The following is a 23746-nucleotide window of genomic DNA, read 5'->3' as shown; positions in this document are numbered from 1 at the left end:
GGCCCCCCCTGCACCCCCCACGCTACGCCACTGTCCAGAATGTCTGTCATGCCCTCCACCAGCTCCAGTCAGCACACCTAATGGTCAGGGAGAATGGAAACTGTACTTCAACAGCGTCCGGAGGGGACCCTGCTGCCTTCCTTGAAGCTGCGCACTCCTATGCTGGGGGCCAGGTCGGTTGGTGGAAGCCACAACACTTAAGCCAGTTTGAAAAACCGTGAGGAAAATGGCCTTCGTGTGGCATGGCCACTCCTAGTGCTGTTACTTGCCTTTTATATTCCTTCATTTTGCCAACACTCTCCCTAACGGTCTTCAGCCAAATTTTATTGCCCATCTAGGCCTCGCCAGCAGCAATATTGGTTCCTTTCTCTCTCGGTTTCCCTAAGATGGGGAAACCACCCAGGGGGGAAGCGGGTTTGATATTGCTGGAGCATTAGAAGCCGTCTCGGGTAACATTAGTTTTTCCACCACACTGGCTTGGATCTTGTCCCAAAATAACAAGCTGAGGTATCAGACTGTAGTAATATCGCAGGCTAATTTCTTAGCAGAAGGTGTATTCTCCGATCTTAATGTCATCTCTAAAACAGATGGCAAACACTCGTTGCTCTGCGGGGAAGGGGAGAACTCTGCATTTGCTCAGAGGCATATTATCGTTGTCACTATTATTTTTATTTTTATTTTTATATTTATTCATTCATTCATTCCCTATGGGGAAGGGCTTTTAGCTCAGAGCATGGAGCATCTATTTTGCAAGCAGAAGGTCTCAGGTTCAGTCCCTGATAGGATTGGAGGGAGCCATGCCTGAAACCTGCAACAGCGGCTGCCAGTCAGTGCAGACAGTACTAAACTACAGCTAGTGTAAGGTAGCTTTCCATGATCTTATATTGTTCCATTGTCGTTAGCGGTATTTAGCTATCATTATTATTCTCAGTATTGCGCGGATTAATCAATCAAGCTTTAGTTTGAGTCGGAATCCGCTCATTCTCTCTTTGTCATTTTCATCCTGGGGGAGGGGAACCCCACCCAGTGTGGAAATGTTGTAAGGGGAGAAGATTCACCAGTGGGATTTCTGCCTGTCGTGCGGCTGCTACGTAGAGGTAACATGAGGCAAACTGAGCCAGTTGTTGGACTCCAACTCTCGTCAGCCCAAGCCGGCATGGCCGTTAGAGTAAGGCATTATGGGAGTTGTAGTTCAGGGCAGGGCAATCTTAAATAAGGCCTGTTAGTAAGCCTGACTGACTCACTAGCAGGGATGTGGGCCACAGATTTGTTTCGTTTCTCTCTTGTTTCTTTTCTCCCCCCCCCCCATTCCTATTATGTTTTATGGTAATTTTATTCATGTTAGCAGCCCTAACATGTCAGGACCAATTTGTCTCGGCCGCCAGGCCTGTCACCTCCAATGCTTCGCCCCAGTTCCCTGCACACCCAGCCGAGGACACCACACACACAAAACACACACATACAAACACACGCTCATTCTCTTTCTCTCAGCTCACACCAGACAGAGGCGGCCGGTGGCCTCAGTTTACCCCGAGGCATTGTGAGTCGGAAAGAAGCGGTAGTGGGGGACTGTTTCATCCTGTACGCTTTTGCTTGGCTGAAGCGGAGAAGCTACCCGGAGCGAAGCGATTGATTGAATGGTGCCTGCCTGCCTCTGGCGGGTCGATCCGAGCTCCTGAAAAGTCCTCCCTTCAGCTCCCAGGACAACGCGATGGAGCAATGCCATGAAGAGGATTCTACCGGGCATGTGCAGAGCGCCTTCCTCTACACCACGTCGCTCCTTAACACATTTGGGACCCCCGGATCGGGGAACGTAATTTGCAGGAGCCCTTGAGCCCCGCCAGGACCTCTTCCTTTAGAAACTATGTCTAGGGTTTAATTTGATCAAGAGTGCAACATCTGAAGGCAGCCCTGTTTAGGGAAGTTTTTAATGTTTAATGCTGTATTGTGGTTTTTAATACTCGGTTGGGAGCTGCCCAGAGTGGCTGGGAAAACCCAGCCAGATGGGTGGGGTATAAATAATAAAGAAGAAGAAGAAGAAGAAGAAGAAGAAGAAGAAGAAGAAGAAGAAGAAGTTGGGTCTCTGGACCATAATAAAGATTGATTATTTATTTATTTATTTATTTATTTATTTATTATAATTAACCCCAGAATCTCTTTCTTTTAAAGTTTTTGCCACAAAGGCAGGGGCTTAGAATGCATGGAATCCGGATAAGAAAGAGACCACTATTACGTATTTTATTTACATTTTTTTCCAGCTTTTCTTATTCCCCCTTCTCTTTTATCTTCACAACAACCCTGTGTTGTAGGTTGGGCTTAAGAAAGTGGCTGGCTTAATGTCATCTAGTCAGCCTCATAGCTGTGTGGCGATTTGAATTTGGGCTAGGAAAGGGCTAAAAGGATGTAATTTGGGGGGAGTGCTTAATCTCTCCAGATTCTGTCACATTTTGTTTACCCTTGGTGTGCAGAGGCTGAAATCATGATTATAACTTTATATCCAGTGGGATATTTGTATGTTCTGGAAATGTTGCAAAATCTGCAGAATCTAATGTGTGGGGTTTTTTTTTGTTTTTTTAAAGAAAGTAATTTTCATATTTTGCTTTAGGACTCGATCTTTGAAAAGCTTAAATTCTTTAAGCAGTTGCGTAAACATTTTCCTGGAATACCCCAGGATTCCTCACAGGCAACTCTGAAAACTCTAAACTAGGAGAACTTATCAGTCTCTGAGTTCTCCCTTTTTGCAGACATGAAAAAATACGTTTAGAGGCAGCGGTTACCTTGGTGGGGGAGGGAAAGGCACTCTGCACAAGCTCAGTGGCACCCTTCTCATTTATTCGTTCCCAAAATCCCAGACCCTTGCTTTTCTTTGGAAAGCTGACCTGAAGTTCACCAAGGGAAGGGCAGACAGGGTAACTCAGCGACTGTCCTTCCTTCCTGACACTGGACAGCGGAGGCTCATTGGCTCTGGCTCCCCCTACTGGTTGCCTCCTTGCATTCTGCCCAACCAGCCCTATTGGGTCCCAGCCTCCGGATCCTAACCCACTCCGCTTCCTTTCCAGACAGCATCCGGAAATTCCTGAACCGGCCTCCCATCCACCTGCTGGTGAGGGTGAAGCTGGAAACCAAGCCGAAGAAAAGCGAGGACAGGGTGCTGGTGAGAGAATTCCCAGGGGGGGTTGGGGACCAGGTGGTGGTGGTGGTGGTGGTGAAATACTGTATTTTTCCATGTATAACACGACCTTTTTTTCCTGAATTTTTTTTTGGGTGATAAATTGAGGGTAATCTTATACACAGGTTAATAGGCTACGATCACTGCAGATGGTGACAGCAGTCACGAAATTAAAAGATGCCTGCTTCTTGGGAGAAAAGCAATGACAAACCTAGACAGCATCTTAAAAAGCAGAAACATCACCTTGCCCGCAAAGGTCCATATAGTTAAAGCTCTGGTTTTCCCAGTAGTGATGTATGGAAGTGAGAGCTGGACCATAAAGAAGGCTGATGGCCGAAGAATGGATGCTTTTGAATTCTGGTGCTGGAGGAGACTCTTGAGAGTCCCATGGACTGCAAGAAGATCCAACCTCTCCATTCTGAAGGAAATCAGCCCTGAGGGCTCACTGGAAGGACAGATCCTGAAGCTGAGGCTCTAAGACTTTGGCCACCTCATGAGAAGAGAAGAAGACTCCCTGGAAAAGACCCTGATGTTGGGAAAGATGGAGGGCACAAGGAGAAGGGGGTGACAGAAGACGAGATGGTGGGACAGTGTTCTTGAAGCTACCAGCATGAGTCTGACCAAACTGTGGGAGGCAGTGGAAGACAGGAGTGCCTGGCGTGTTCTGGTCCAGGGGGGTCACGAAGAGTCGGACACGACTAAATGACTAAACAACAAGAGTGAGGGCTGGCTGCAGGGAAATGTCGGATAGGAGACTGTTTACCCACTCTTCCCAGTTTAGGAAAAGTTTTTCATGAGTGCCAGTATACGGTGTATTACGGCACCAGTTCCGTCAGCCAGAGTGGGGGGGGGGGCGGATTCTGGAGAAGCTGCTCAAGAGCTCAGCAAACTTACAGATGAAGCTCAACAACTGCTGAGGGCTCCCCCAAAATAGGAGTCGTCTTATACATGGGACCGTGTTATACATGGGAAAATACAGTAATCCCGGTGGTAGCTGGACTGCTTTGCAAGCTGCTGGTGCCCAGGGCTGCTGGTGCCAAGGCTCTGCTCTGGCAGGTATCTGCAGGGAGGCCCCCTCACCCAATCCAGCTCGGTGGTCTTTGGACCCGCTTCCTCCTTTTCACCTCTGGAACCACCTGCCACTTGCTCTGGCATAGGTGATGGGGGGATCAGGAGGAAAAGCTGCTGTTGTTGTTATTATGTTATGTTATGTTATGTTGTTATGTTATGTTATGTTATGTTATGTTATGTTATGTTATGTTATGTTATGTTATGTTTTATGTTATGTTTTATGTTATGTTTGTATTTTATAAGTTTTCATTTCATTTTACTTTTTATGTTTATGTTTTATCTTACTTTAATGTTTTTATTCTATTGCTTTTATTTTATTTCAATTCATTTTCTTTTCTTTTCTTTTATTATAATTCCCAGTGCGTTTTTACTAAAAAATAAGTTTAGAGGTACTCTCATTTTGACTCAAGAAAATCACCATTTTGTAGTTCGAATCAGGGAAAATAAATGCAGTAAATGGACAAAAGTAAAAAGATTCACAAAATGTTTACGGGTATGTGTACCCCCGCGTACCCCCAGAAAAAAAAAGCACTGATAATTCCCATGGTGGGATAGCTCAGCTGGTAAAGCATGAGACTCTCAATCTCAGGGACCTGGGTTCGAGTCCCGCACTTGGCAAAAAGATTCCTGCATTGCAGAGGGTTGGACTAGATCAGTGTTTCCCAACCTCTGGTCTCCAGCTGTTTTTGGACTACAATTCCCATCATCCCTGACCACTGGTCTTGCTAGCTAGGGATGATGGGAGTTGTAGTCCAAAACAGCTGGAGACCAAAGGTTGGGAAACACTGGGCTAGATAACCCTCGTAGTCCCTTCCAGCTCTACATTTTTAAGAGTCTCTGTTATACTTATTTATATCTGTTGTTCTGAGGTGGGGGGAATAAAGAAGGGAGACTCTGCCTTGGGCCACAAATTGTAGGTCAACTTCACATCTCACTCTTGGGATTCTCCACCCTCCCCAGCCCAGAGATAATTCCCCCCTTCTCAGATATACTCCCCAATACATAGTTTATTTAATTTCATATGTGCATCTTCCTCCCCGTTTTATTTATCTTTACACTGCTGATTGTAAATAATATCTGTGTGGTGTACAAAGGAGTTTATAGAAACAAACAAAGAAAGAAAGAGCGGTATAAAAATTATTATTATTATTATTATTAATTTATCATCTTATATACTGGTGGCGCTGTGGGTAAAACCTCAGTGCCTAGGACTTGCCGATCGCATGGTTGGCGGTTCGAATCCCTGCGGCGGGGTGAGCTCCCGTCGTTCGGTCCCAGCGCCTGCCAACCTAGCAGTCCGAAAGCACGTCAAAGTGCAAGTAGATAAATAGGGACCGCTTACCAGTGGGAAGGTAAACGGCGTTTCCGTGTGCTGCTCTGGTGCCTGTTCGCCGGAGCAGCTTCGTCACGCTGGCCACGTGACCCGGAAGTGTCTGCGGACAGCGCTGGCTCCCGGCCTCTAGAGTGAGATGAGCGCACAACCCTAGAGTTTGTCAAGACTGGCCCATACGGGCAGGGGTACCTTTACCTTTACCTATATACCGGGAGTCTCAGGGTGGTTCCCAGAATAAAATCAAGATATAAAACAACAAAAGACACAATAAAAATTAAAACAACAACCCAATAGACCCCCCCCCAAACCCCCACATAGGATGTAAAACAGAAATCAAATTTCATCTACATGACAACCCTGTCAGGTAGAGTGGGCTGGAAGAGTGACTGGTGTAAGGATTTGAACCCAAGCCTCCCCAAATTCCTGGTCTTGGGCTGCATACACACCGGACATTTAAGTGTCTGGGAAACAGTGCAGGGAACTGTAGCTCTGTGAGCGGCAAACTACAGTTCCCAGGATGCTCTGGGGGAAGTCCTGCGCTTTTAATAATATGGTGACACCAGGTGCTATTTCAGCTTCCTCTGATCACTGGTCCCTGGTCCCTTAAGCAAACCAGAGGAGCAGAGACGGAAAGGGTAAAAGACCCTCTAAACAAAGTGGGGAGTTTCTGAAACAGTTCTGGGGGCCACTCACACTGGCCCCTGTCCCTCCCTCCCAGTGGTATAGCCTTGGGGAGCGTCTCGCAGCCCTTCCCTATTCCTCCCCCCTGCCCATCATTTCTTCTCTTCTCTCAAACTCTCCAGCTCTCAAATCCCGTCCTCACAAATTAGGTCAGGGTTTGCAAATTTGCTGCTGGCAGCAAAAGTGGAGGTCGCAGGCAGGAGCAGACAGGGGAGGGGGCTGGCGGAAAGGAGAGGGGGGGGGACTTTGCTTCGGCTGATGCAAAAAGAGCCTATAGTTTTCCCCCACCCCGTCCCCCCCAAGGATTCGGAAGAGGGGAGGTCTTGGCAAAAATGGGGTTTGGGCCAAACTCCCTGCGATGGTGTCTTGAGCCTGTGCGTGGCCAGGGGTCCGCTTCGCAAGGTTGTTGTGATTGAATGATACAGAATAAAGACCGAAGGATCTCCCAGGGTGGGGGAGAGCTGATTTGCGGGTGGCCAAGCGATGAGGAGGTTTGCGGGGGGGGGAAGGCTGTGGGTTGAAATTAAGGGGGCATCAGGAGCAGTTAACTTCTAGGGCAAAAGGGGACAGGACACCCCCTCAGCTAAGGGGCGACAGGGTGATCTTCCAATCACTGCACTGCATGAGAGGAAGCCCCCCCAAAGCCCCCCCCGGTGGGTGCCAGGAACACTGGAAATCCATGCCTTTAAAGGTTTGCTACAGGCCAATATTCAACAGGTGCAGCCACAGGGTTGAAACGCTGCACCTGTTGAATTTCCACCTTCTGCCAACACACTGTGATTTAAGGCAAAATGTGGCGATCCCATTTACGGGTCTGGAGAGCAAGCAGAGCCAGTGTGAGTTTTCCCCCTAGTTAGGTTCTAGCACAGGGGTCAGCAAACATTTTCAGCAGGGGGCCGGTCCACTGTCCCTCAGACCATCTGGGGGGCCGGACTATATTTTTTTTGGGGGGGTGATCAAATTCCTATGCCCCACAAATAACCCAGAGATGCATTTTCCATAAAAGCACACATTCTACTCATGTAAAAACAACAGGCAGGCCCCACAAATAACCCAGAGATCCATTTTAAATAAAAGGACACATTCTGCTCATGTTAAAAACACACTGATTCCCGGACCGTCCGCGGGCCGGATTTAGAAGGCGATTGGGCCGGATCCAGCCCCCGGGCCTTAGTTTGCCTACCCATGGTCTAGCACATATGCACTCTGTTTTTCCCCGATTGGCACAAAGTTACACATTTGTTTCCTTGCTGACTCCCTGATTTCTGGAGTGCCCTGAGTGCGGATCTTACCATCATGGCTTACAGATGGAGGAGGAGAGCGAAAAAGACATGGCAGTCTGGGAAATCAGTAATTCACTTTCCAACATTGCAAATGTGATTTCCAGCATACTTTTTAGCTTGCTAAAGGATTCTGTAGGTTAGCAGCTCTTGCACAACTTACTCGTGAAGCTGTCAAGAGCTCATGCGCTGTAATAAACAGGATAATAGAATTGTAGTGTTAGAAGGGACTGCACGGGTCATCTAGTCTAACCCCCACAATGCAGGAATCTCCAGGACAGCCAGTCATCCAACCTCCGTTTAAAAACACCCAATGAATGAGAGTCCACCACCTTCATTTCACCACCACCACTCATGGTAATATTTTAATTCTGAATTTTCAAAAATTTTCGCCACCCGCCCTGGGACCCGCAGGTTGGAGGGCAGGGAATAATGGCACTAATTGTTAAAAAGCCGAAATGCAAACTTGGGAAAATGGAACGCTTCTCTGCCAGAACGTTCCACCGGAGGCAAAATGTCTTCTGAAATAAACAAGTTCAACGCTCATCAGTATTCTAGAAGATCCAGGTTGGGAAGACATGTTTGGAGAGAGGTGGTGTCTGGAGAGACACAGATAGCAGAAGGCAGAAAAAGCAACGCAACATCCACATGAGGATTGTGTCTCAAAGGGAAACAGAAAAGGATTGTGCTGTCGTTCACCTCTTCTGTTCTTCGCCCTTTTTCCAACAGGTGCTCACTACTTGGCGAATCTATCTCTTTGGGCTAAAGGTACCAGCCAAGGTGAGTGGAGGAACAAACGAGAGATTTTGTGTATGTGTGTGTAATTTAAAATACATTTATACTTCTTTACACACCGTACATTTAAAGCACAACAAAGTATAGTTTTTTGTTTGGGAATTGTAACTCTGTGATGGATAAACTACAGTTCCCACGATTATTTTTGGGAAATAAAGTGCTTTAAATGTATCACTGTGTACATCCTGAGAGACTCCCTGGGTCCCAGTGCTTACCCCAGAGTTCGGTTTCCTTGGGACGAAGGTCCATAGAGACAATGGTGTTTTTAAGATAAACGGTTTTATTTGCACATATAACCTGGCTCACTCCCAGAGATCTTGCTTCCCCATTAGGTTCTCAGGGAAGCCCCAAGTAGAGCGCTTTGGGATCCAGCACAGAACAAGAGAAGCCTCTGGGTCTCCGGCTTCCAGTGTCAGCCCCAAAAACGTACACCTTGGCCTATTGTTCTCCATCGGGTGAGGTGGGAGAAGGCCCGTCTCCATGGCAACAGGGCAACCTCTTTGGGCATGTAAATGGCGGTACTTCACTGGCCAGCTAAAGCCGTTACCTTCACAAAGGAACTGGCTTGGGCCATTCAGCAGGTTTCCTCTTATCCATTCTAACCTCACGGGTCCAGGATCAGAGGCTTAGAAGGGACCCCTGGGTGTCATCCAGACTGACCCGCCCCAAACCTATAGCAATATGATGCATATGCAGCCTAACAGTCATGGCTCCTTCCAGAGAATCCTGGGAACTGTAATTTATTTGTTATTACATTTATATAGCCACCTTTATCTTCCAAGGATCTCTAGGCTTCTGGCTCTCCTCCTCCATATTCCATCCTCACAGCAACGCTGCGAGGTGGTTGTTTATCCCTCAGAGAGCTACGATTCACAGCATCTTAAAACTCCCGTTCTCAGGATTCTTCAGGGGAAGTTATGCGCTTTGAACGTGCGCCGTGGACGCGACATTTGCTTCTGTCGCGTCACAACAAGTGACTCTCCTTTTCCCTCCTGCGCAGCTTGAATGCTCGTTCAATGTCCTGGAGATCCGAGCCTTAAACGCCCTGCATCACAACCAGGTAGGAGCAGGGGGCATCTCCCGCAAAGGGGTGCTCTTATGATACAATAATCTTTATTGGCATTGTCCCATACAGAACAACGAAATTGAAAAAATCTACACCAGACATTCAAAAACCAACAAGCCTGCTGTCCCAGCTATCCCAGCTGGGTTAGCTCCCTAAAAACTCTGATAAGGTAAAGGGACCCCTGACCATTAGGTCCAGTCGTGGCCGACTCTGGGGTTGCGGCGCTCATCTCGCTTTATTGGCCGAGGGAGCCGGCATACAGCTTCTGGGTCATGTGGCCAGCATGCCTAAGCCGCTTCTGGCGAACCAGAGCAGCGTACGGAAACGCCGTTTACCTTCCTGCCGGAGTGGTACCTATTTATCTACTTGCACTTTGACGTGCTTTCGAACTGCTAGGTTGGCAGGAGCAGGGACCGAGTAACGGGGGCTCACCCCGTCGCGGGGATTTGATCCGCCGACCTTCTGATCGGCAAGTCCTGGGCTCTGTGGTTTAACCCACAGCGCCACCCACGTCCCTTAAAAAAACAACAACAAAAAACAACTCTGATACCCCATAATTAAATACAATATACTCCCACAGAGACTACCTTATACTGCATTTAAAACCAAAATCGCATTTGGATAGAACCTGTTTCTCAGGCGGCTAGTCCTAGTCTTTATAACCCTGTACCTTCTTCCAGAAGGCAGAAGCTGAAAGAGATAATTTCTGGGGTGCGCACTATCCTGCGCTATCTCTGTGGCTTTCTTATGGCACCTGGAAGCATAGATTTGATCCAAGGTGGGAAGAGTACACCCAATTATTCTCTCCCCAGTCTTTACAACCCTCGACAGCATTGTTTTTCCCCTGACCGTGCAGTTCCCAAACCACATATGATGGCGACGTTGGTGTCTGTCGGTGCTGACGACCTTTTGCCTTCCTTCCGCATTCAGATCCTGGTGGAGACGGAGAAGGCCAACTACAGCTTGAAATTCCCCACCCCGGAAAGCGCTGACCAGGTCACGAGGCATGTCAACACTTCCTTAGCCAAAATCTTCCCTAGTCCGGCCTCTGTGTGAGTATGAAGAAGCCTTAGGGCGGGGAGAACATTGGCTGCGGGTGGCGGGGTTGCCAAATTCAGTCGTTCGCCATAACAGCGCCTCTCACGACAACTTGTATGTGTGGGCGTGAGCAGAGGACCAAGGTGTGCTTCCATATTGTGGAAAACATGGAGGCGACGATGATGATGATGACGATAAACTACAGTGGTACCTCAGGTTACATACGCTTCAGGTTACAGACTCCGCTAACCCAGGAAAAGTACCTCGGGTTAAGAACTTTGCTTCAGGATGAGAACAGCGGCGGCAGTGGGAGGCCCCATTAGCTAAAGTGGTACCTAAGGTTAAGAACAGTTTCAGGTTAAGAACGGACCTCTGGAGCGAATTAAGTACTTAACCCGAGGTACCACTGTATAGAAAAGGCCAGAGTCACACAGCACGATTCAAAGTGTTGGTGTTGACCTTTTAAGCTCTAAACGGCCTCGGCCCAGTATACCTGAAGGAGCGTCTCCACCCCATTGTTCACCCCGGACACTGAGGTCCAGCGCCGAGGGCCTTCTGGTGGTTCCCTCATTGCAAGAAGCAAAGCGACAGGGAACCAGGCAGAGGGCCTTCTCGGTGGTGGCGCCCGCCCTGCGGAACGCCCTCCCACCAGATGTCAAGGAAATAAACAACTACCTGACATTTAGAAGACATCTGAAGGCAGACCTTTTCAGGGAAGTTTTTAATGTGTGACATTTTAATGTATTTTTAATCTTTGATGGAAGCTGCCCAGAGTGGCTGGGGAGACCCAGCCAAATGGGCAGGGTACAAATTATTATTATTATTATTATTATTATTATTATTATTATTATTATTATTATTTCTTGTCTGTGTGGAACTGACTTCCCTTTCTAAATTCTAATGTGGAATGTATAGGATTTTCACCACAGAGATGCTAAAGGCTAGACTAGCAGCCTTCCCTCGCACCCGGTACCCTCCAGACATCCAATTTCTTGAGCTTTCATCCTGATCTGCTTGTGCATAGCTTTCATTGCGCATCCAGCATTAATTCTGATTTGTTTGCAGGGTGTTTACGCAATAGCTCCGTGGTTGGAGGCTGGGTACTTCTGAAAACCAGTTGCTGGAAGCGGCAGGAGGGGGGAATGCCGTTTTTCTGTTGCCCTCAGGTCTTCCTTGTGGGTTTTCCTTGCTTGGTCGCCTCGAGAACAGGCTGCTGGACTAGATTGGCCCCTGGCCTGATCCTGCTGCCAGTTTCTTCTCATGCTTTTAGACGTCTCCCCATTAGCAATCCATAGCCCATCATTCTCCAAGCCACAAAAAGTCTTTCTCTTTTTTAAAGTGGATGTTTAAAAAAATGCTAGGGCGTAAGAGTGCTTCAGACCACTTTATATCTGCGAATCTCCAAACTCCGGAAATGCGCTTGACTCCCTCTTGTGTGCGCCACAATTCCTGTTCGTTCCAGCCAGGCGCCAGGGGCGCTGGGAGTTGTAGTTCAACTTGATTTGGAGGTTGGAAGAGGCTGGCACAGAGAGAGACCACCCTGTGCCCGCTGAGAAATATAGCTTTTGACAGTGTGTTTCTCCCTGCTCCCAATTGTTTTCACACTAATTGGTTTCTATCTCCTGGGGTTAACAACATCCTTGCAGAGGCAGAGACGGCTTGGCCCCCAAAGCCACACCCCCCCCCCCGTACCTACGGGACCGCCTCTCCTGGTATGTCCCATGGAGGACCTTACGGTCTTCAAACAAAAACACCTTGGAGGTCCTGGGCCACAGAGAGGTTACGCTGGTCTCAACTAGAGCCAGGGCTTTTTCGGCTGTGGCCCCGATCTGGTGGAACGCTCTGTCACAAGAGACTGGAGCCCTATGGGACTTGACATCTTTCTGCAGGGCCTGCAAGACAGAGCTGTTCCACCAGGCCTTTGGCCAGGGCACAGCCTGACTCCCTCCTTTGGTAATCCTCACAGAACTCTAGCCCAATGGTTGCCATTGGTTTGATTTGAATTAATTTTATGATGAATGATTTTAGAGTGTTGTGTTGTACTGTTGTACTGTTTTATTGTTGTTAGCCGCCCTGAGCCCGGCTTCGGCTGGGGAGGGCGGGATATAAATAAAATTTATTATTATTATTATTATTTCTCATGCCTCACCCTTAATCCCAGAAAGCCTGACCCCAAGGTTGTTCTGGTGCCCCCCATTGCTGGTATCTCATAAGCAGAGCCCTGCTGGAACAGGTCAAAGGCCCCTGTGGTGGAATGGGCAATGCATCTTGCTGTTGACCCGAAGGTTGGTGGTTCGAGCCCACCCAGGGACGGCTGTGGGCAGGGTGCCTGCATTTCAGACTAGATGACCCTCGGGGTCCCTTCCAACTTCTCAATTCTATGATTTCAAGAGTGGTGGGGGGAAAACCTAGTCCAGGATCCTGTTCTTACAGAGGCCGCAGCGCGAAGCCCAAAAACAGGACCAGAATGAAAGAGTGTCAAAGCTCTCTCTCTCTCTCTCTCTGCTTGCGATCCTCATCAACTTGTAGGGCTCCATTTAATGACCCAGACAGCTGAGTTCTCTTGCAAGGGGATTTTAAAAATCCCCTTTTTGAAAGAGTGGAAGGAGGAGGCAGGCAAACAGGCGACAAGCTGTTAGGTCGGGGCGGGCAAATGTTTGGCTCTCCGGACGTTGATGAACTACAGCTGCCGTCATCGCTGGCCATAGGCAGTGATGGGAGTTGTAGTTTGGCAACACCTGGAGGGACCAAGAAGGGTCCCCCACCGCTGCGTTAGGGACGAGGCGACCCCCAAATTTACAGAGGTGTGTGCATATCCCTCTCACTTTCAGTGCAGAGGAGTGGTTTGTGGAGAATGGGCCTAGGAATTCAAATCTCTGCTCAGCTATGTCTCACCATGTTAGTATGTCCCTTTTTTCATCAGAGAAATGTTGGAAGGTGTGGATTATTGTGAGGATTAATGGATACCACTTTAAGCTCCTTGGAGAATGGATGAGTGGATCAATCGATCAATAACTTGTCGTGCTCTTGTGATGCAGTATTTAGACAAGACTATCAGATCAGTTAAAGCTTGGTGGTGGCGATGGGACTGTTGCTATGATTATTTTATTGTTATGATGCCGATTGTTGTGCTTTTTTATTACAGTGGTATCTCGGTTTTCAAGCGTCTCGGAAGCCGAACGTTTCGGTTTTCGAACACCGAAAACCCAGAAGTAATTGCTTCCATTTTCGAACGCACCTTGGAAGTCGAACATGTTTTTCCACTGCATGTTTTTCAATTTTTTTTCAAAATGTTTTTCAAAATGTTTTTCAAATGTTTTAGAAGTTGAACAGTCTTCTGGAACATATTACGTTTGAGAACCGAGGTACCACTGTACTATGCTCCGTAAAATGTGTGTTTAATGTCGTACACCGTACACAGAGATATTTTGATAAAGGGCAGTACAGTGGTACCTCGGGTTAAGTACTTAATTCGTTCCGGAGGTCCGTTCTTAACCTGAAACTGTTCTTAACCTGAAGCACCACTTTAGCTAATGGGGCCTCCTGCTGCTGCCGCGCCACCGGAGCACGATTTCTGTTCTTATCCTGAAGCAAAGTTCTTAACCTGAAGCACTATTTCTGGGTTAGCAGAGTCTGTAACCTGAAGCGTATGTAACCTGAAGCGTATGTAACCCGAGGTACCACTGTATATAAATTGAATAAATGATGACAAAATAACTCAGGAAATGCCTTCCTTCTCCTCCCCTTGTCGCAGCTGCCTCATACGCCATGGGACCGTGGAGACCCCAGAGACGCCGCGGGACATGTCCCCCAACTCTGAAAGCTCCAGCTCCACAACGCACAGCATTTGCGGTGGGGGGGGGGAGATGGAGAGGCGAGGGAGGGGGGTGGTGGCGGCCATTGGGTGTGTGGAATGTTCCGGAACCTGCCAGGGTTTTCCCTCCCACTTCCCAGCGCCCAGAGAGGCAGGTGGTGCGATCTTCATTCACAGGAAATGATATGAAATTTTAATTACAGCCGCTGCATTATGCACTTAACCCACTGACCCGAATCCCGGAAGGGGTGTCCTGAAGAAAACACAAATTGCTTTCCTGGATCGGGCAGAAAAGTGCATTTAGCCCAGCCTTCTGTCTCCAGGGCTAGCAGCCAAATGGGCCTCAGAGGTCCACAACCCGGGCTTGGCGGTCCGAGGCATCTTCTCAAGTCTGCCTCTTAACAACGGGTAATCAAAGGTATATTGCATCAAGGCAGGCAGAGGTTTTCAACCTTTCTGAGTCCACGGCTCCCTTGATCAACTGCATTCTTTCTGCGGCACCCCTGCGGGGCTCAGGAGCCCAGTTATGTTACCCCTTGCCTGCAGAGCTGGCAGCCCCTCACCCCTTTTCAAACACCCTTCTCTCCGATTCCCCTCCTTGGGAGTCCTCTGGGCAGCCGCTCCAGGTCTCTGAGCTGCCCCCCATGCCCCAAGGAGAGGTGCTTCTTCACACTGCCCCAGAGGGGGCTGGGACTTGTCTGTCCACTCCCAACGTGGGTCCTATGCGGCCTTGGACCCATGCACCTACGGGACCGCCTCTCCTGGTATGCCCCACAGAGGACTTTAAGGTCCACAAACGACAACACCTTGGAGGTCCCAGGTCGCTAGGTGGTTAGATCGGTCTCAGCTAGGGCCAGGGCCTTTTCAGTACTGGCCCCGAGTTGGTGGAACGCTCTGTCACAAGAGACCAGGGCACTGCAGGATTTGACATATTTCCGCAGGGCCTGCAAGACGGAGCTGTTCCGCCTGGCCTTTGGTTTGGACTCAGTCTGACCCTCATGTTTCCCTCCCCTTATGGATTTGTATAATAATAATAATAATAATAATAATAATAATAATAATAATAATAATAATATTTATACCCCGCCCTCCCCAGCCAAGGCCGGGCTCCGGGTGGCTAACAAGCAATAATAAAAACAAGTTGAATGACTACATCTTAAAAACAAATTAAAATACAACATTAAAACGTTGAAACATTAAAATGCAGCCTCATCACAGGAGGAGAAAGGGCTACTACTAAAATGAGGTTGCATTTTAAATTGTATTTTAACTCATATTTTAACCCGTATTTTAATTACGGTAACTGTGTTTTTTTCTTTTTCTATTACGTTTTATTGTAATTTTATTGGTGTTAGCCGCCCTGAGCCCGGCTCTGCCAGGGACGGCGGGGTATAAATAAAATTTATTATTATTATTAACAGCAAGGGCTGAGACCAGCATCTTACTCACTTTGGGAGGCAGCAGTGGGCACTGCTAGGCCTGCATGGAGGAAAGGCTGCCCCTCAGCACTGGGCACTCATCTCCCAGGCAGGCATTGGACACAGCAAGCACAAGAAATGCCAGCACAGTGCCTGTCTGTCTGTCTGCCTGCCCAGCTTCCCACCTATCTGTCCATTCCCAACAGCAAGCGCTGGCAGACTGACTGGCTGGACTCCCTCACCCACTTGCCTGTTTACTCTGAGGCTGCCTCAGCTGCTGGCAACCAGCACCCCCTGGCCAGCCCCAGAGGCACCATTTGCCTGTGGAGCTTGTAGCCATGGCTGCTGCAACAAACAGCTGTGCAAGCCTTTGGGAGGCAGAGACATGAGAGGGCATCAGAGGATGAAGGGAAGGAAAGAAATAAAAAAATTAATCCAGAATGCAGCAGCTAGACTGGTGACTGGGAGTGGCCACCAAGACCATATAACACCTGAAAGACCTACATTGGCTCCCAGAATGTTTCCGAGCACAATTCAAAGTGTTGGTGCTGACCTTTAAAGCCCTAAAAGGCCTCGGTCCTGTATACCTGAAGGAGCGTCTCCATCCCCATCGTTCAGCCCGGACATGGAGGTCCAGCTCTGAGGGCCTTCTGGCGGTTCCCTCCCTGTGAGAAGCGAAGCTACAGGGAACCAGGCAGAGGGCCTTCTCGGTAGTGGCGCCCGCCCTGTGGAATGCCCTCCCGTCAGATGTCAAGGCAATAAACAACTATTTTACTTTTAAAAGACATCTGAAGGCGGCCCGTTCAGGGAAGTTTTTAATGTTTGATGCTGTATTGTTTTTGATATTTGGTTGGAAGCTGCCCAGAGTGGCTGGGGAGACCCAGTCAGATGGGCACGCTATAAATAATAAATTATTATTATTATTATTATTATTATTATTATTACTCCTATTATTATTTGAGGGACAGAGGCCAGTATTGCCTGCGGCACCCCTGACTATCATTCAAGGCACCCCAGGGTGTCACGGCACACTGGTTGAGAACGACTGAGGACACGGAAGCTCCATGTCAGCCTGAGACATGGGTAGGCAAATTAAGGCCCGGGGGCCGGATCCGGCCCAATCGCCTTCTAAATCCAGCCTGCGGATGATCCGGGAATCAGTGTATTTTTACATGAGTAGAATGTGTGCTTTTATTTAAAATGCATCTCTGGGTTATTTGTGGGGCATAGGAATTCGTTCATCACCCCCAGCCAAAATATAGACTGGCCCCCCACAAGGTCTGAGGGACAGTGGACCGGCCCCCTGCTGAAAAAGTTTGCTGACCCCTGGCCTAAGAGATTCCATTTTCTCGCTGCCTGTGACAAATAGGGGTTTTGGGGAGGTTTGGATTGAATTTGACAGTGGCTCCCAAATCCCACCCCCCCAATGGATGACTTGAAAATTGCTAAGGGTCTTGATGGACCACTTAAATTGTTTTTCTGCCTGTGGTAGCATTTGTAATGCGCTGTGCTAGGAAATGAATGATTCTTAATCTTTTTTTTAATCGCTCCCTTTATTGCTCACATCCTGCATTTTATCATATTGCGATTTCAATCCCACAGAATCCAAATTGCAATACAGTAAAACAAAATGTGAGTGATAAAGATCCAATTGCAAATCAATAGGAGCCTTGAATGCGACGGGTGTGCCGCTCCCGTGGCGAAGTCAGGCCTGTGAATTCCAGTAGGTCTACTTAGAGTAACAGCTAGCCGAAAGACATCCCCCGGCATTTGCGAGAACGAGGCCTCCGTACGGAGGAGCCTGAGCGATAATATGCACCCTTTTGCTTTTCCTCAGGAGGTTTTTCCGAAACCTACGCGGCTCTCTGCGACTACAACGGACACTCTTGCCGCGAGGAGGTGCAGTGGGTAAGTTGGTCGACCCGATTCGGAGGCGCCCTTTCCGATAACCTTGAGGAGAGAGACCCCCTTTGCCAGAGCAAGGGGGTTAGCGATTGTATCCTGAAAGAGAAACTGCCAGAAAAGTAGTGATTGCTCAGGATGTGGCCGCTTTGTGGCTTTCTCACCTCCTCGCTGGCCACAGGGACTTTTAGGTGGAGCAACTCGCACAGGGTGGCGGTTCCCCCCCCCTTCCGCCACGCCCAGGGGTTTGGTGCAAATCGAGGCACCTTCGCTCGGTTTCCGAAACCCTCGCTTCCTCCTCTTCTACTCAAAAACAACCTGCAAATCTGCTCTGGGAGGTTTCTGGGCGAATGTGACAGGCAAATCCAGGCCACAGTCAGTGATGATGGCAGCCTTGGAAAAACATGTGTGTGGCTTGTTTTTGGTTTTTTTGTAGTGGGAAGTTTGGGCTGGAAATAGAGAACCTGGGGGGTGGAGAAGATCTGGCAGCAGAATGGTTTCATGCACGCTTTGTGGGTGTATGAAGATGGATATATTATCTTGGTTTTTGTGGTGGGTGGGGAGGCCACAATTTACTTCTTCCTCCATTCAAAACTCTGAAACTCACTGGCTCATCTTGAGCCTACCTCACAGGATTGTTGTGGGGGGACAGGGTTCGGGAGGGTAAAACCTTTTTGTGTTGCCCTGAGCTCCTTAAGGGAAACTATATTAATCATCAATTGATCTCTTTTCTTTCTGTCTTATCCCTCGCGCTGTAGGACGTTGACACAATTTACCATTCCGAAGACAACCGGGAATTCAACCTCCTCGATTTCTGTCACCTGGAAAGCCGGTGAGGAGAAGCCACGTAAAACCATCTCTGTTAATAATAATAATAATAATAATAATAATTTATTATTTCTACCCCGTCCATCTGGCTGGGTTTCCCCAGCCACTCTGGGCGGCTTTGAACAGAACATTAAAAACTCGCTTACCCCTACCCTACCCTGGTCCACCCTCCATGTAGCCCCACAGACCTCAAATCCATCCTCAAACTGCTATGCGCTCACTAGGCAAGTGCCTCAGTCTCTCCCCTTCTATCTGCAGTATGGGTCTAATAGTGCCGGCCTACCTTGGAAGGCTGTTGTGAAGACTGCCTTGTGAAGCACCCACGTCGCCCGCACCATCCATTTAAAGTACACGGCTTCCCTTTAAAGACTATCTGCAGAAGTATTACAAAATTAATGAATGTTAGAATGATGTTGGATTGAAAACAAGTGGTACTAGCAACAAAGTTAAAAAGAGTATGCAAATAAGTGAATTGATAATGGGTGAAAACATAGAATTTTGATATGTTAAGATATAGAGTTAAGATAAATAAAAGAGGGTAAGGATTTGCTGATCTGATTTGTAAATGGGAATACAAAAAGGGAAGGTGTGAGGAAGTCAGGAAAATAAGGATAAGAACTTTAAAGTTAGCAAAAGAATAATGGTTGTTTTTCTTCTTTTTTATTTTTACTTTTACTTACTTTTTGTGTTTTGTGTATTTTTCTGCTTTGTGTTTTTTACTTTTCTGTTGTGTTTTGTTAAAAACTTTAATAAATATCTTTTTTTTAAAAAAAAAAAAAAAGTACATGGCTTCCCCCAGAGAATTCTGGGAGCTGCTCTTTGTGGAGGGTGCTGGGAATTGTAGCTTGGGCCAGGGGCAAACTGCAGTTCCCAGGTTTCCCTTGAGGGGAAGCAATGTGCGTTAAGTGTACAGCCAGTGCCGGATTTTACGTATAAGCTAAATAAAACTATAGCTTAGGGCCCCACTCTCTTGAGGGCCCCCCAAAAAAGTTAAAAGAAAAAAAAACTGGATGTACATTTCCAAAACATAAGATGAAAAACAAATAAAATGGCTTTAGATGCTTATTAGGTCCATAAATTACCATATAGCATATATTCAACACAAACAACAGCGACAATTTGTTGTTGACAAAGGACAGCTGGACATATAAAGGGTCCCATTACCTTCAGTAGCTGAGGGCCTCGTCAAACCTAAATCCGGCCCTGTTGGGGCAACATAATTAACAGGGCACTGAAATATTAAAGAGGTCGAAACGAAACATTGCTAAGGGAAGTCGGATATAAAACATGCATTTCAAATGGCACAATTATCAGGAGAATAAAAGCAGAATAGAAGGTATCTGCCGCCGTCGCCGATGGTGGTTCACGGTGGGCAGAAGCGGCTGCAGAAGCTCAGGCCCCGTGACTTGAGTCTGCACTGAGAGGGAGCCAAGATGGCGCAGCAGCCTTAGCTTTTTGCAGCTGGAGTCAGTCCAGGCAAGGATTTGCCTCTCCCTCCCCTAATCCCATTTCCCTCTCCCCGCTTTCTGCTTCTCCTCGCAGGGACTTGGCTCTGATCGTGGCTGCTTTGGCATACAACCAGTGGTTCACCAAACTCTACTGCAAGGACTTGCGGCTGGTAGGTCTCCCAAACTGCGGGCAGGCAGCTGGGTGCCGATTGGGTCGGGAGGCAGGGAGGCTACCATTAGGTGGCGCCAGAGCCCACAACCGGAAGAGCCAAGTAATTCAAGTTTGGTCCTCCTCCCTGCCGAGTCCTCCAAAGGCCACTCTTGAGACAAAGGAGGAGGAATTCTGACAGCCAATGGCAACCCCGGGACTGGTTGTTAAGCAGGAAGGCGAGTCGGGGGCTGGCCGACAGCAGTGCAGTGCAGTGGCTAGCGTGCCAGACTAGGATCTGGGAGAGACCAGGGTTCCATTTCCCACTTGACCCACAAAGCTCACTACTGGGTAACCCTGGGTCAGTCTCACTGCCTCTCAGCCTAAGATAAAGGTAAAGGGACCCCCGACCATTTGGTGCAGTCGTGGCCGACTCTGGGGTTGCGGTGCTCATCTCGCTTTATTGGCCGAGGGTGCCGGCGTACAGCTTCCGGGTCATGTGGCCAGCATGACTAAGCCGCTTCTGGTGAACCAGAGCAGCGCACGGAAACGCCGTTTACCTTTCCGCCAGAGTGGTACCTATTTATCTACTTGCACTTTGACGTGCTTTCGAACTGCTAGGTTGGCAGGAGCAGGGACCAAGCAACGGGAGCTCACCCCATCGCGGGGATTCAAACCGCTGACCTTCTGATTGGCAAGTCCTAGGCTCTGTGGTTTACCCCACAGCGCCACCCATGTCCCTGCCTCTCAGCCTAGCCTACCTCAGAAGGTTGTTGTGGGAATTTAAATGAGCAGGGAGAACTGGTTTGCACCATTTTGAGCTCCTTGAAGGGAGAAAGGTGGGGCAAAAATGCAGGAAAATAGAAATAAATTTTAAAAAGAACGAGTGCCTTCACTGACAGGAACCAAGTGGGTGCGTGGAACAAAGAGTTTCCTTCACTCTTAGAATAACCCACACCTGGGATTTTTGCTCCGCCAGTCTTAGAGGCAAAGGAGCCTGTTCAGAGGAATGGCTGCCAGCTTAGGCAACAATAATAGTAATAATAATAATTTAATAGCTGTACCTGCCCATCTAGCTGGGTTTCTGCCGCCACTCTGGGCGGCGTCCAACAGAAGACAGCAGCGATGCTCGGTCCAGGTTTGCCCTGTGCGTCGCCTCCCGCTGTTAACTCCCTTCCCACTGAAGGAATGGGTTTCCCAAATCTAAAGCCTGACTGCGCAGTGAGTCTGAAACGGGCCCCAAAATCCCAATTTTTCCTTCTCCAAGGGTCCATTAGCTAAAAACCATTAACTTGAGCACTTGAGCCAATGTATAACAGGAACCCAGCTGTATAAACAAAGCCCTCTCCTTTATCAGTCCATGACGCTTAATGGATGGCCTTGGCAGTTCCAAAGTGGAGACGGGACGGCAGAGCTGGGGCTTATCTTCTCTTGTAGGTTGTAAATATCCTGACGCACAGACTCTGCAAGACAGGGTCTGTCAGCCCCCACGGCCGGAGATAGAGATGGCGTCAAGGGAAACTCCTATAGCTGAGTGACCCTCTTAACCCCAAGATAAGAGTATAGGAACAGGAACATCTTTTTATGATCATGGATGTCAACTTACGTGTATGAACGTACGAGGCTGGATTCCTGGGGATGGGGGGGGAGGGTGCCTGGAGGATATATATACTGTGTGAAATCTCTCTTTCTTCGGACTTGCTGTGAACTGACCACGCAAGTGCCTTTCTGCTACTCCGGAGAGCAGAAATAAAGAACTCTTTCTCGGAATCAACCTCGGTGTCTTTTGACTCCTTCCTCCCTATGCTCACCAACCAATCGGTAAAGTCTAAGAAGGCTACACCACCCCGTTCGAAGCACCCACCCAAACCTTCCCTGGCACCCACCCCTCTTCTTTCCTCCCTAGGGCTCCGAGGTCGCTGAGCAGGTTCTTCACACGGTGAGCAAATCCCACCACCTAGAGGAGCTGGTGCTGGACAATGCGGGGTTAAAAACGTGAGGCATTGCTAGATTCACCTTTGCGCCGCTGCATGCGGATTGGGGGCGGGGAGAGAGAGTCTTCCGGTTTTGGCAGGTGCCTTTCGGCCGGGGCCAAGCCCATGCGCGATGCTGAGGGTATGCCGCAAAGTATCGGGTCCAGTTTTTGCGGTGCGCACCTTCAGCACTGGACTTTCTGCACATTGCTGTACTTTCAGTCGCAGACAGCCTGTTTCTATTGTTATTGCTATTTCATCGCTTGCAGTCTGCACCAGTAGGGGCTTGGTGGAATGGGAGGGGCTTGACGGAATGGGAGGGGCTTGGTGGAATGGGAGGGGCTTGGCGGTTTGTATCCCCTGACGTTTCCTGTTCTGGGCACGTAATGCAGGTCTTTCTGTACCTGCGCACTCACACCTTTTGAAAGAAATACTCATAAATCCCAGTAATGTCATTTGAAGGTTGCAGGTTTTCTTCCCCATATGGGGCAGCTGCGTATTCCTGCATCGCAGCAGGTTGGACTAAATGCTCCTCAGGGTCCCTTCTAACACTGCAATCCCACGATTCTTTGAATACTCTGGGGTTTTGCTGTGTTGCCGCAAGAAAAACATACCACCTTGCAAAGGTGTGTACAGCCTAAAAGATGGGTTTAAGGGGGAAAAACAACCTGTAAAATGAATATCAGTTGAGTATACGAGCGCATATACTAGCAGCCTTGTTTACCATGGTTTGGAATGGGCAAAATTGAACTTTATTCTGGTTTCCTTGAGAGGGGAGATAGTCATTTCTTTGTTTTTGAAAAAAAAGAAAACAGTACTGAGACCTTGTGGAAGGGTGATATTCACCTGACTTAAGACTTCCACTATCATCTGTCTATCTATCTGTCTGTCTGTCTGTCTATCTATCTATCTATCTATCTATCTATCTATCCATCCATCCACACCAGGCACAGGCAAACTCAGCCCTCCAGATGTTTTGAGACTACAATTCCCATCATCCCTGACCACTGCTCCTGTTAGCTAGGGATGATGGGAGTTGTAGTCCCAAAACATCTGGAGGGCCGAACTTGACTATGCCTGATACACACACACACACACACACAGAGAGAGAGAGAGAGAGAGAGAGAGAGAGAGAGAGAGAGACAGAGCGGTACCTCAGGGTCATGGGTCCAAGCCCCACATTGGGCAAAAGATTCCTGCATTGCAGGGGGTTGGGCTAGATGACCCCCAGGGTCCCTTCCAACTCTGCAGTTCTGTGGTTCTGATTCTATGTTTAACTCCCTTCTAAACATGCTGAGATTCAAGCGCATCTTCCACATGTGGCTGTGAGTGTCACTTGGTTCCCTCGGGCTGCTGTGAAACAATATGGCAAGAGAGCTTTTTTTTTTTAAGCCTGAAGGCAGCAATTCAAATTTTATTTATAATTTTCATTTTTGTGCATTTCAATAATTTTACAATCATTTTAACATTTTGAAACTTGACTTCCTTCCCTCTCTTTTTGCGGTTCCTTAAATTTATTCCAACCATACGTTGAAAGGGCTACGAGACAATCTTCTCCCAACTGGTCTCTTCCATAGATCTGCATCCTATCAGCAAAACTTGACGGTTTTAAAATACAGTGGTACCTCGGGTTAAGTACTTAATTTGTTCTGGAGGTCTGTTCTTAACCTGAAACTGTTTTTAACCTGAAGCACCACTTTAGCTAATGGGCCCTCCTGCTGCTGCCGTGCCGCTGAAGCACAATTTCTGTTCTCATCCTGAAGCAAAGTTCTTAACCCGAGG

At 48.2% G+C, this 23746-nt stretch overlaps 1 protein-coding gene across 1 annotated transcript in view; it reads left to right on the top strand.

The window, feature by feature from the left end:
• The window catches only part of CARMIL3 (capping protein regulator and myosin 1 linker 3), an 87095-nt gene that overhangs the window by 18737 nt on the left and 44612 nt on the right, over positions 1-23746 (top strand). Inside the window, exons 2-10 of the mRNA XM_083706503.1 lie at positions 3060-3154; positions 8264-8314; positions 9330-9389; positions 10326-10447; positions 14188-14285; positions 17503-17573; positions 18326-18399; positions 19938-20013; positions 21898-21986. Coding sequence (XP_083562629.1) covers positions 3060-3154; positions 8264-8314; positions 9330-9389; positions 10326-10447; positions 14188-14285; positions 17503-17573; positions 18326-18399; positions 19938-20013; positions 21898-21986 — 736 coding nt within the window. The remainder of the gene's footprint in view (positions 1-3059; positions 3155-8263; positions 8315-9329; positions 9390-10325; positions 10448-14187; positions 14286-17502; positions 17574-18325; positions 18400-19937; positions 20014-21897; positions 21987-23746) is intronic.

The sequence above is a fragment of the Podarcis gaigeae genome (assembly GCF_964106915.1).
Source record: "Podarcis gaigeae genome assembly, chromosome: 13".
In the NCBI taxonomy this organism is placed as follows: domain Eukaryota; kingdom Metazoa; phylum Chordata; class Lepidosauria; order Squamata; family Lacertidae; genus Podarcis; species Podarcis gaigeae.
The sequence above is the reverse complement of the archived record's forward strand: the minus strand, read 5'-3'. Positions and strand labels throughout refer to the sequence as shown.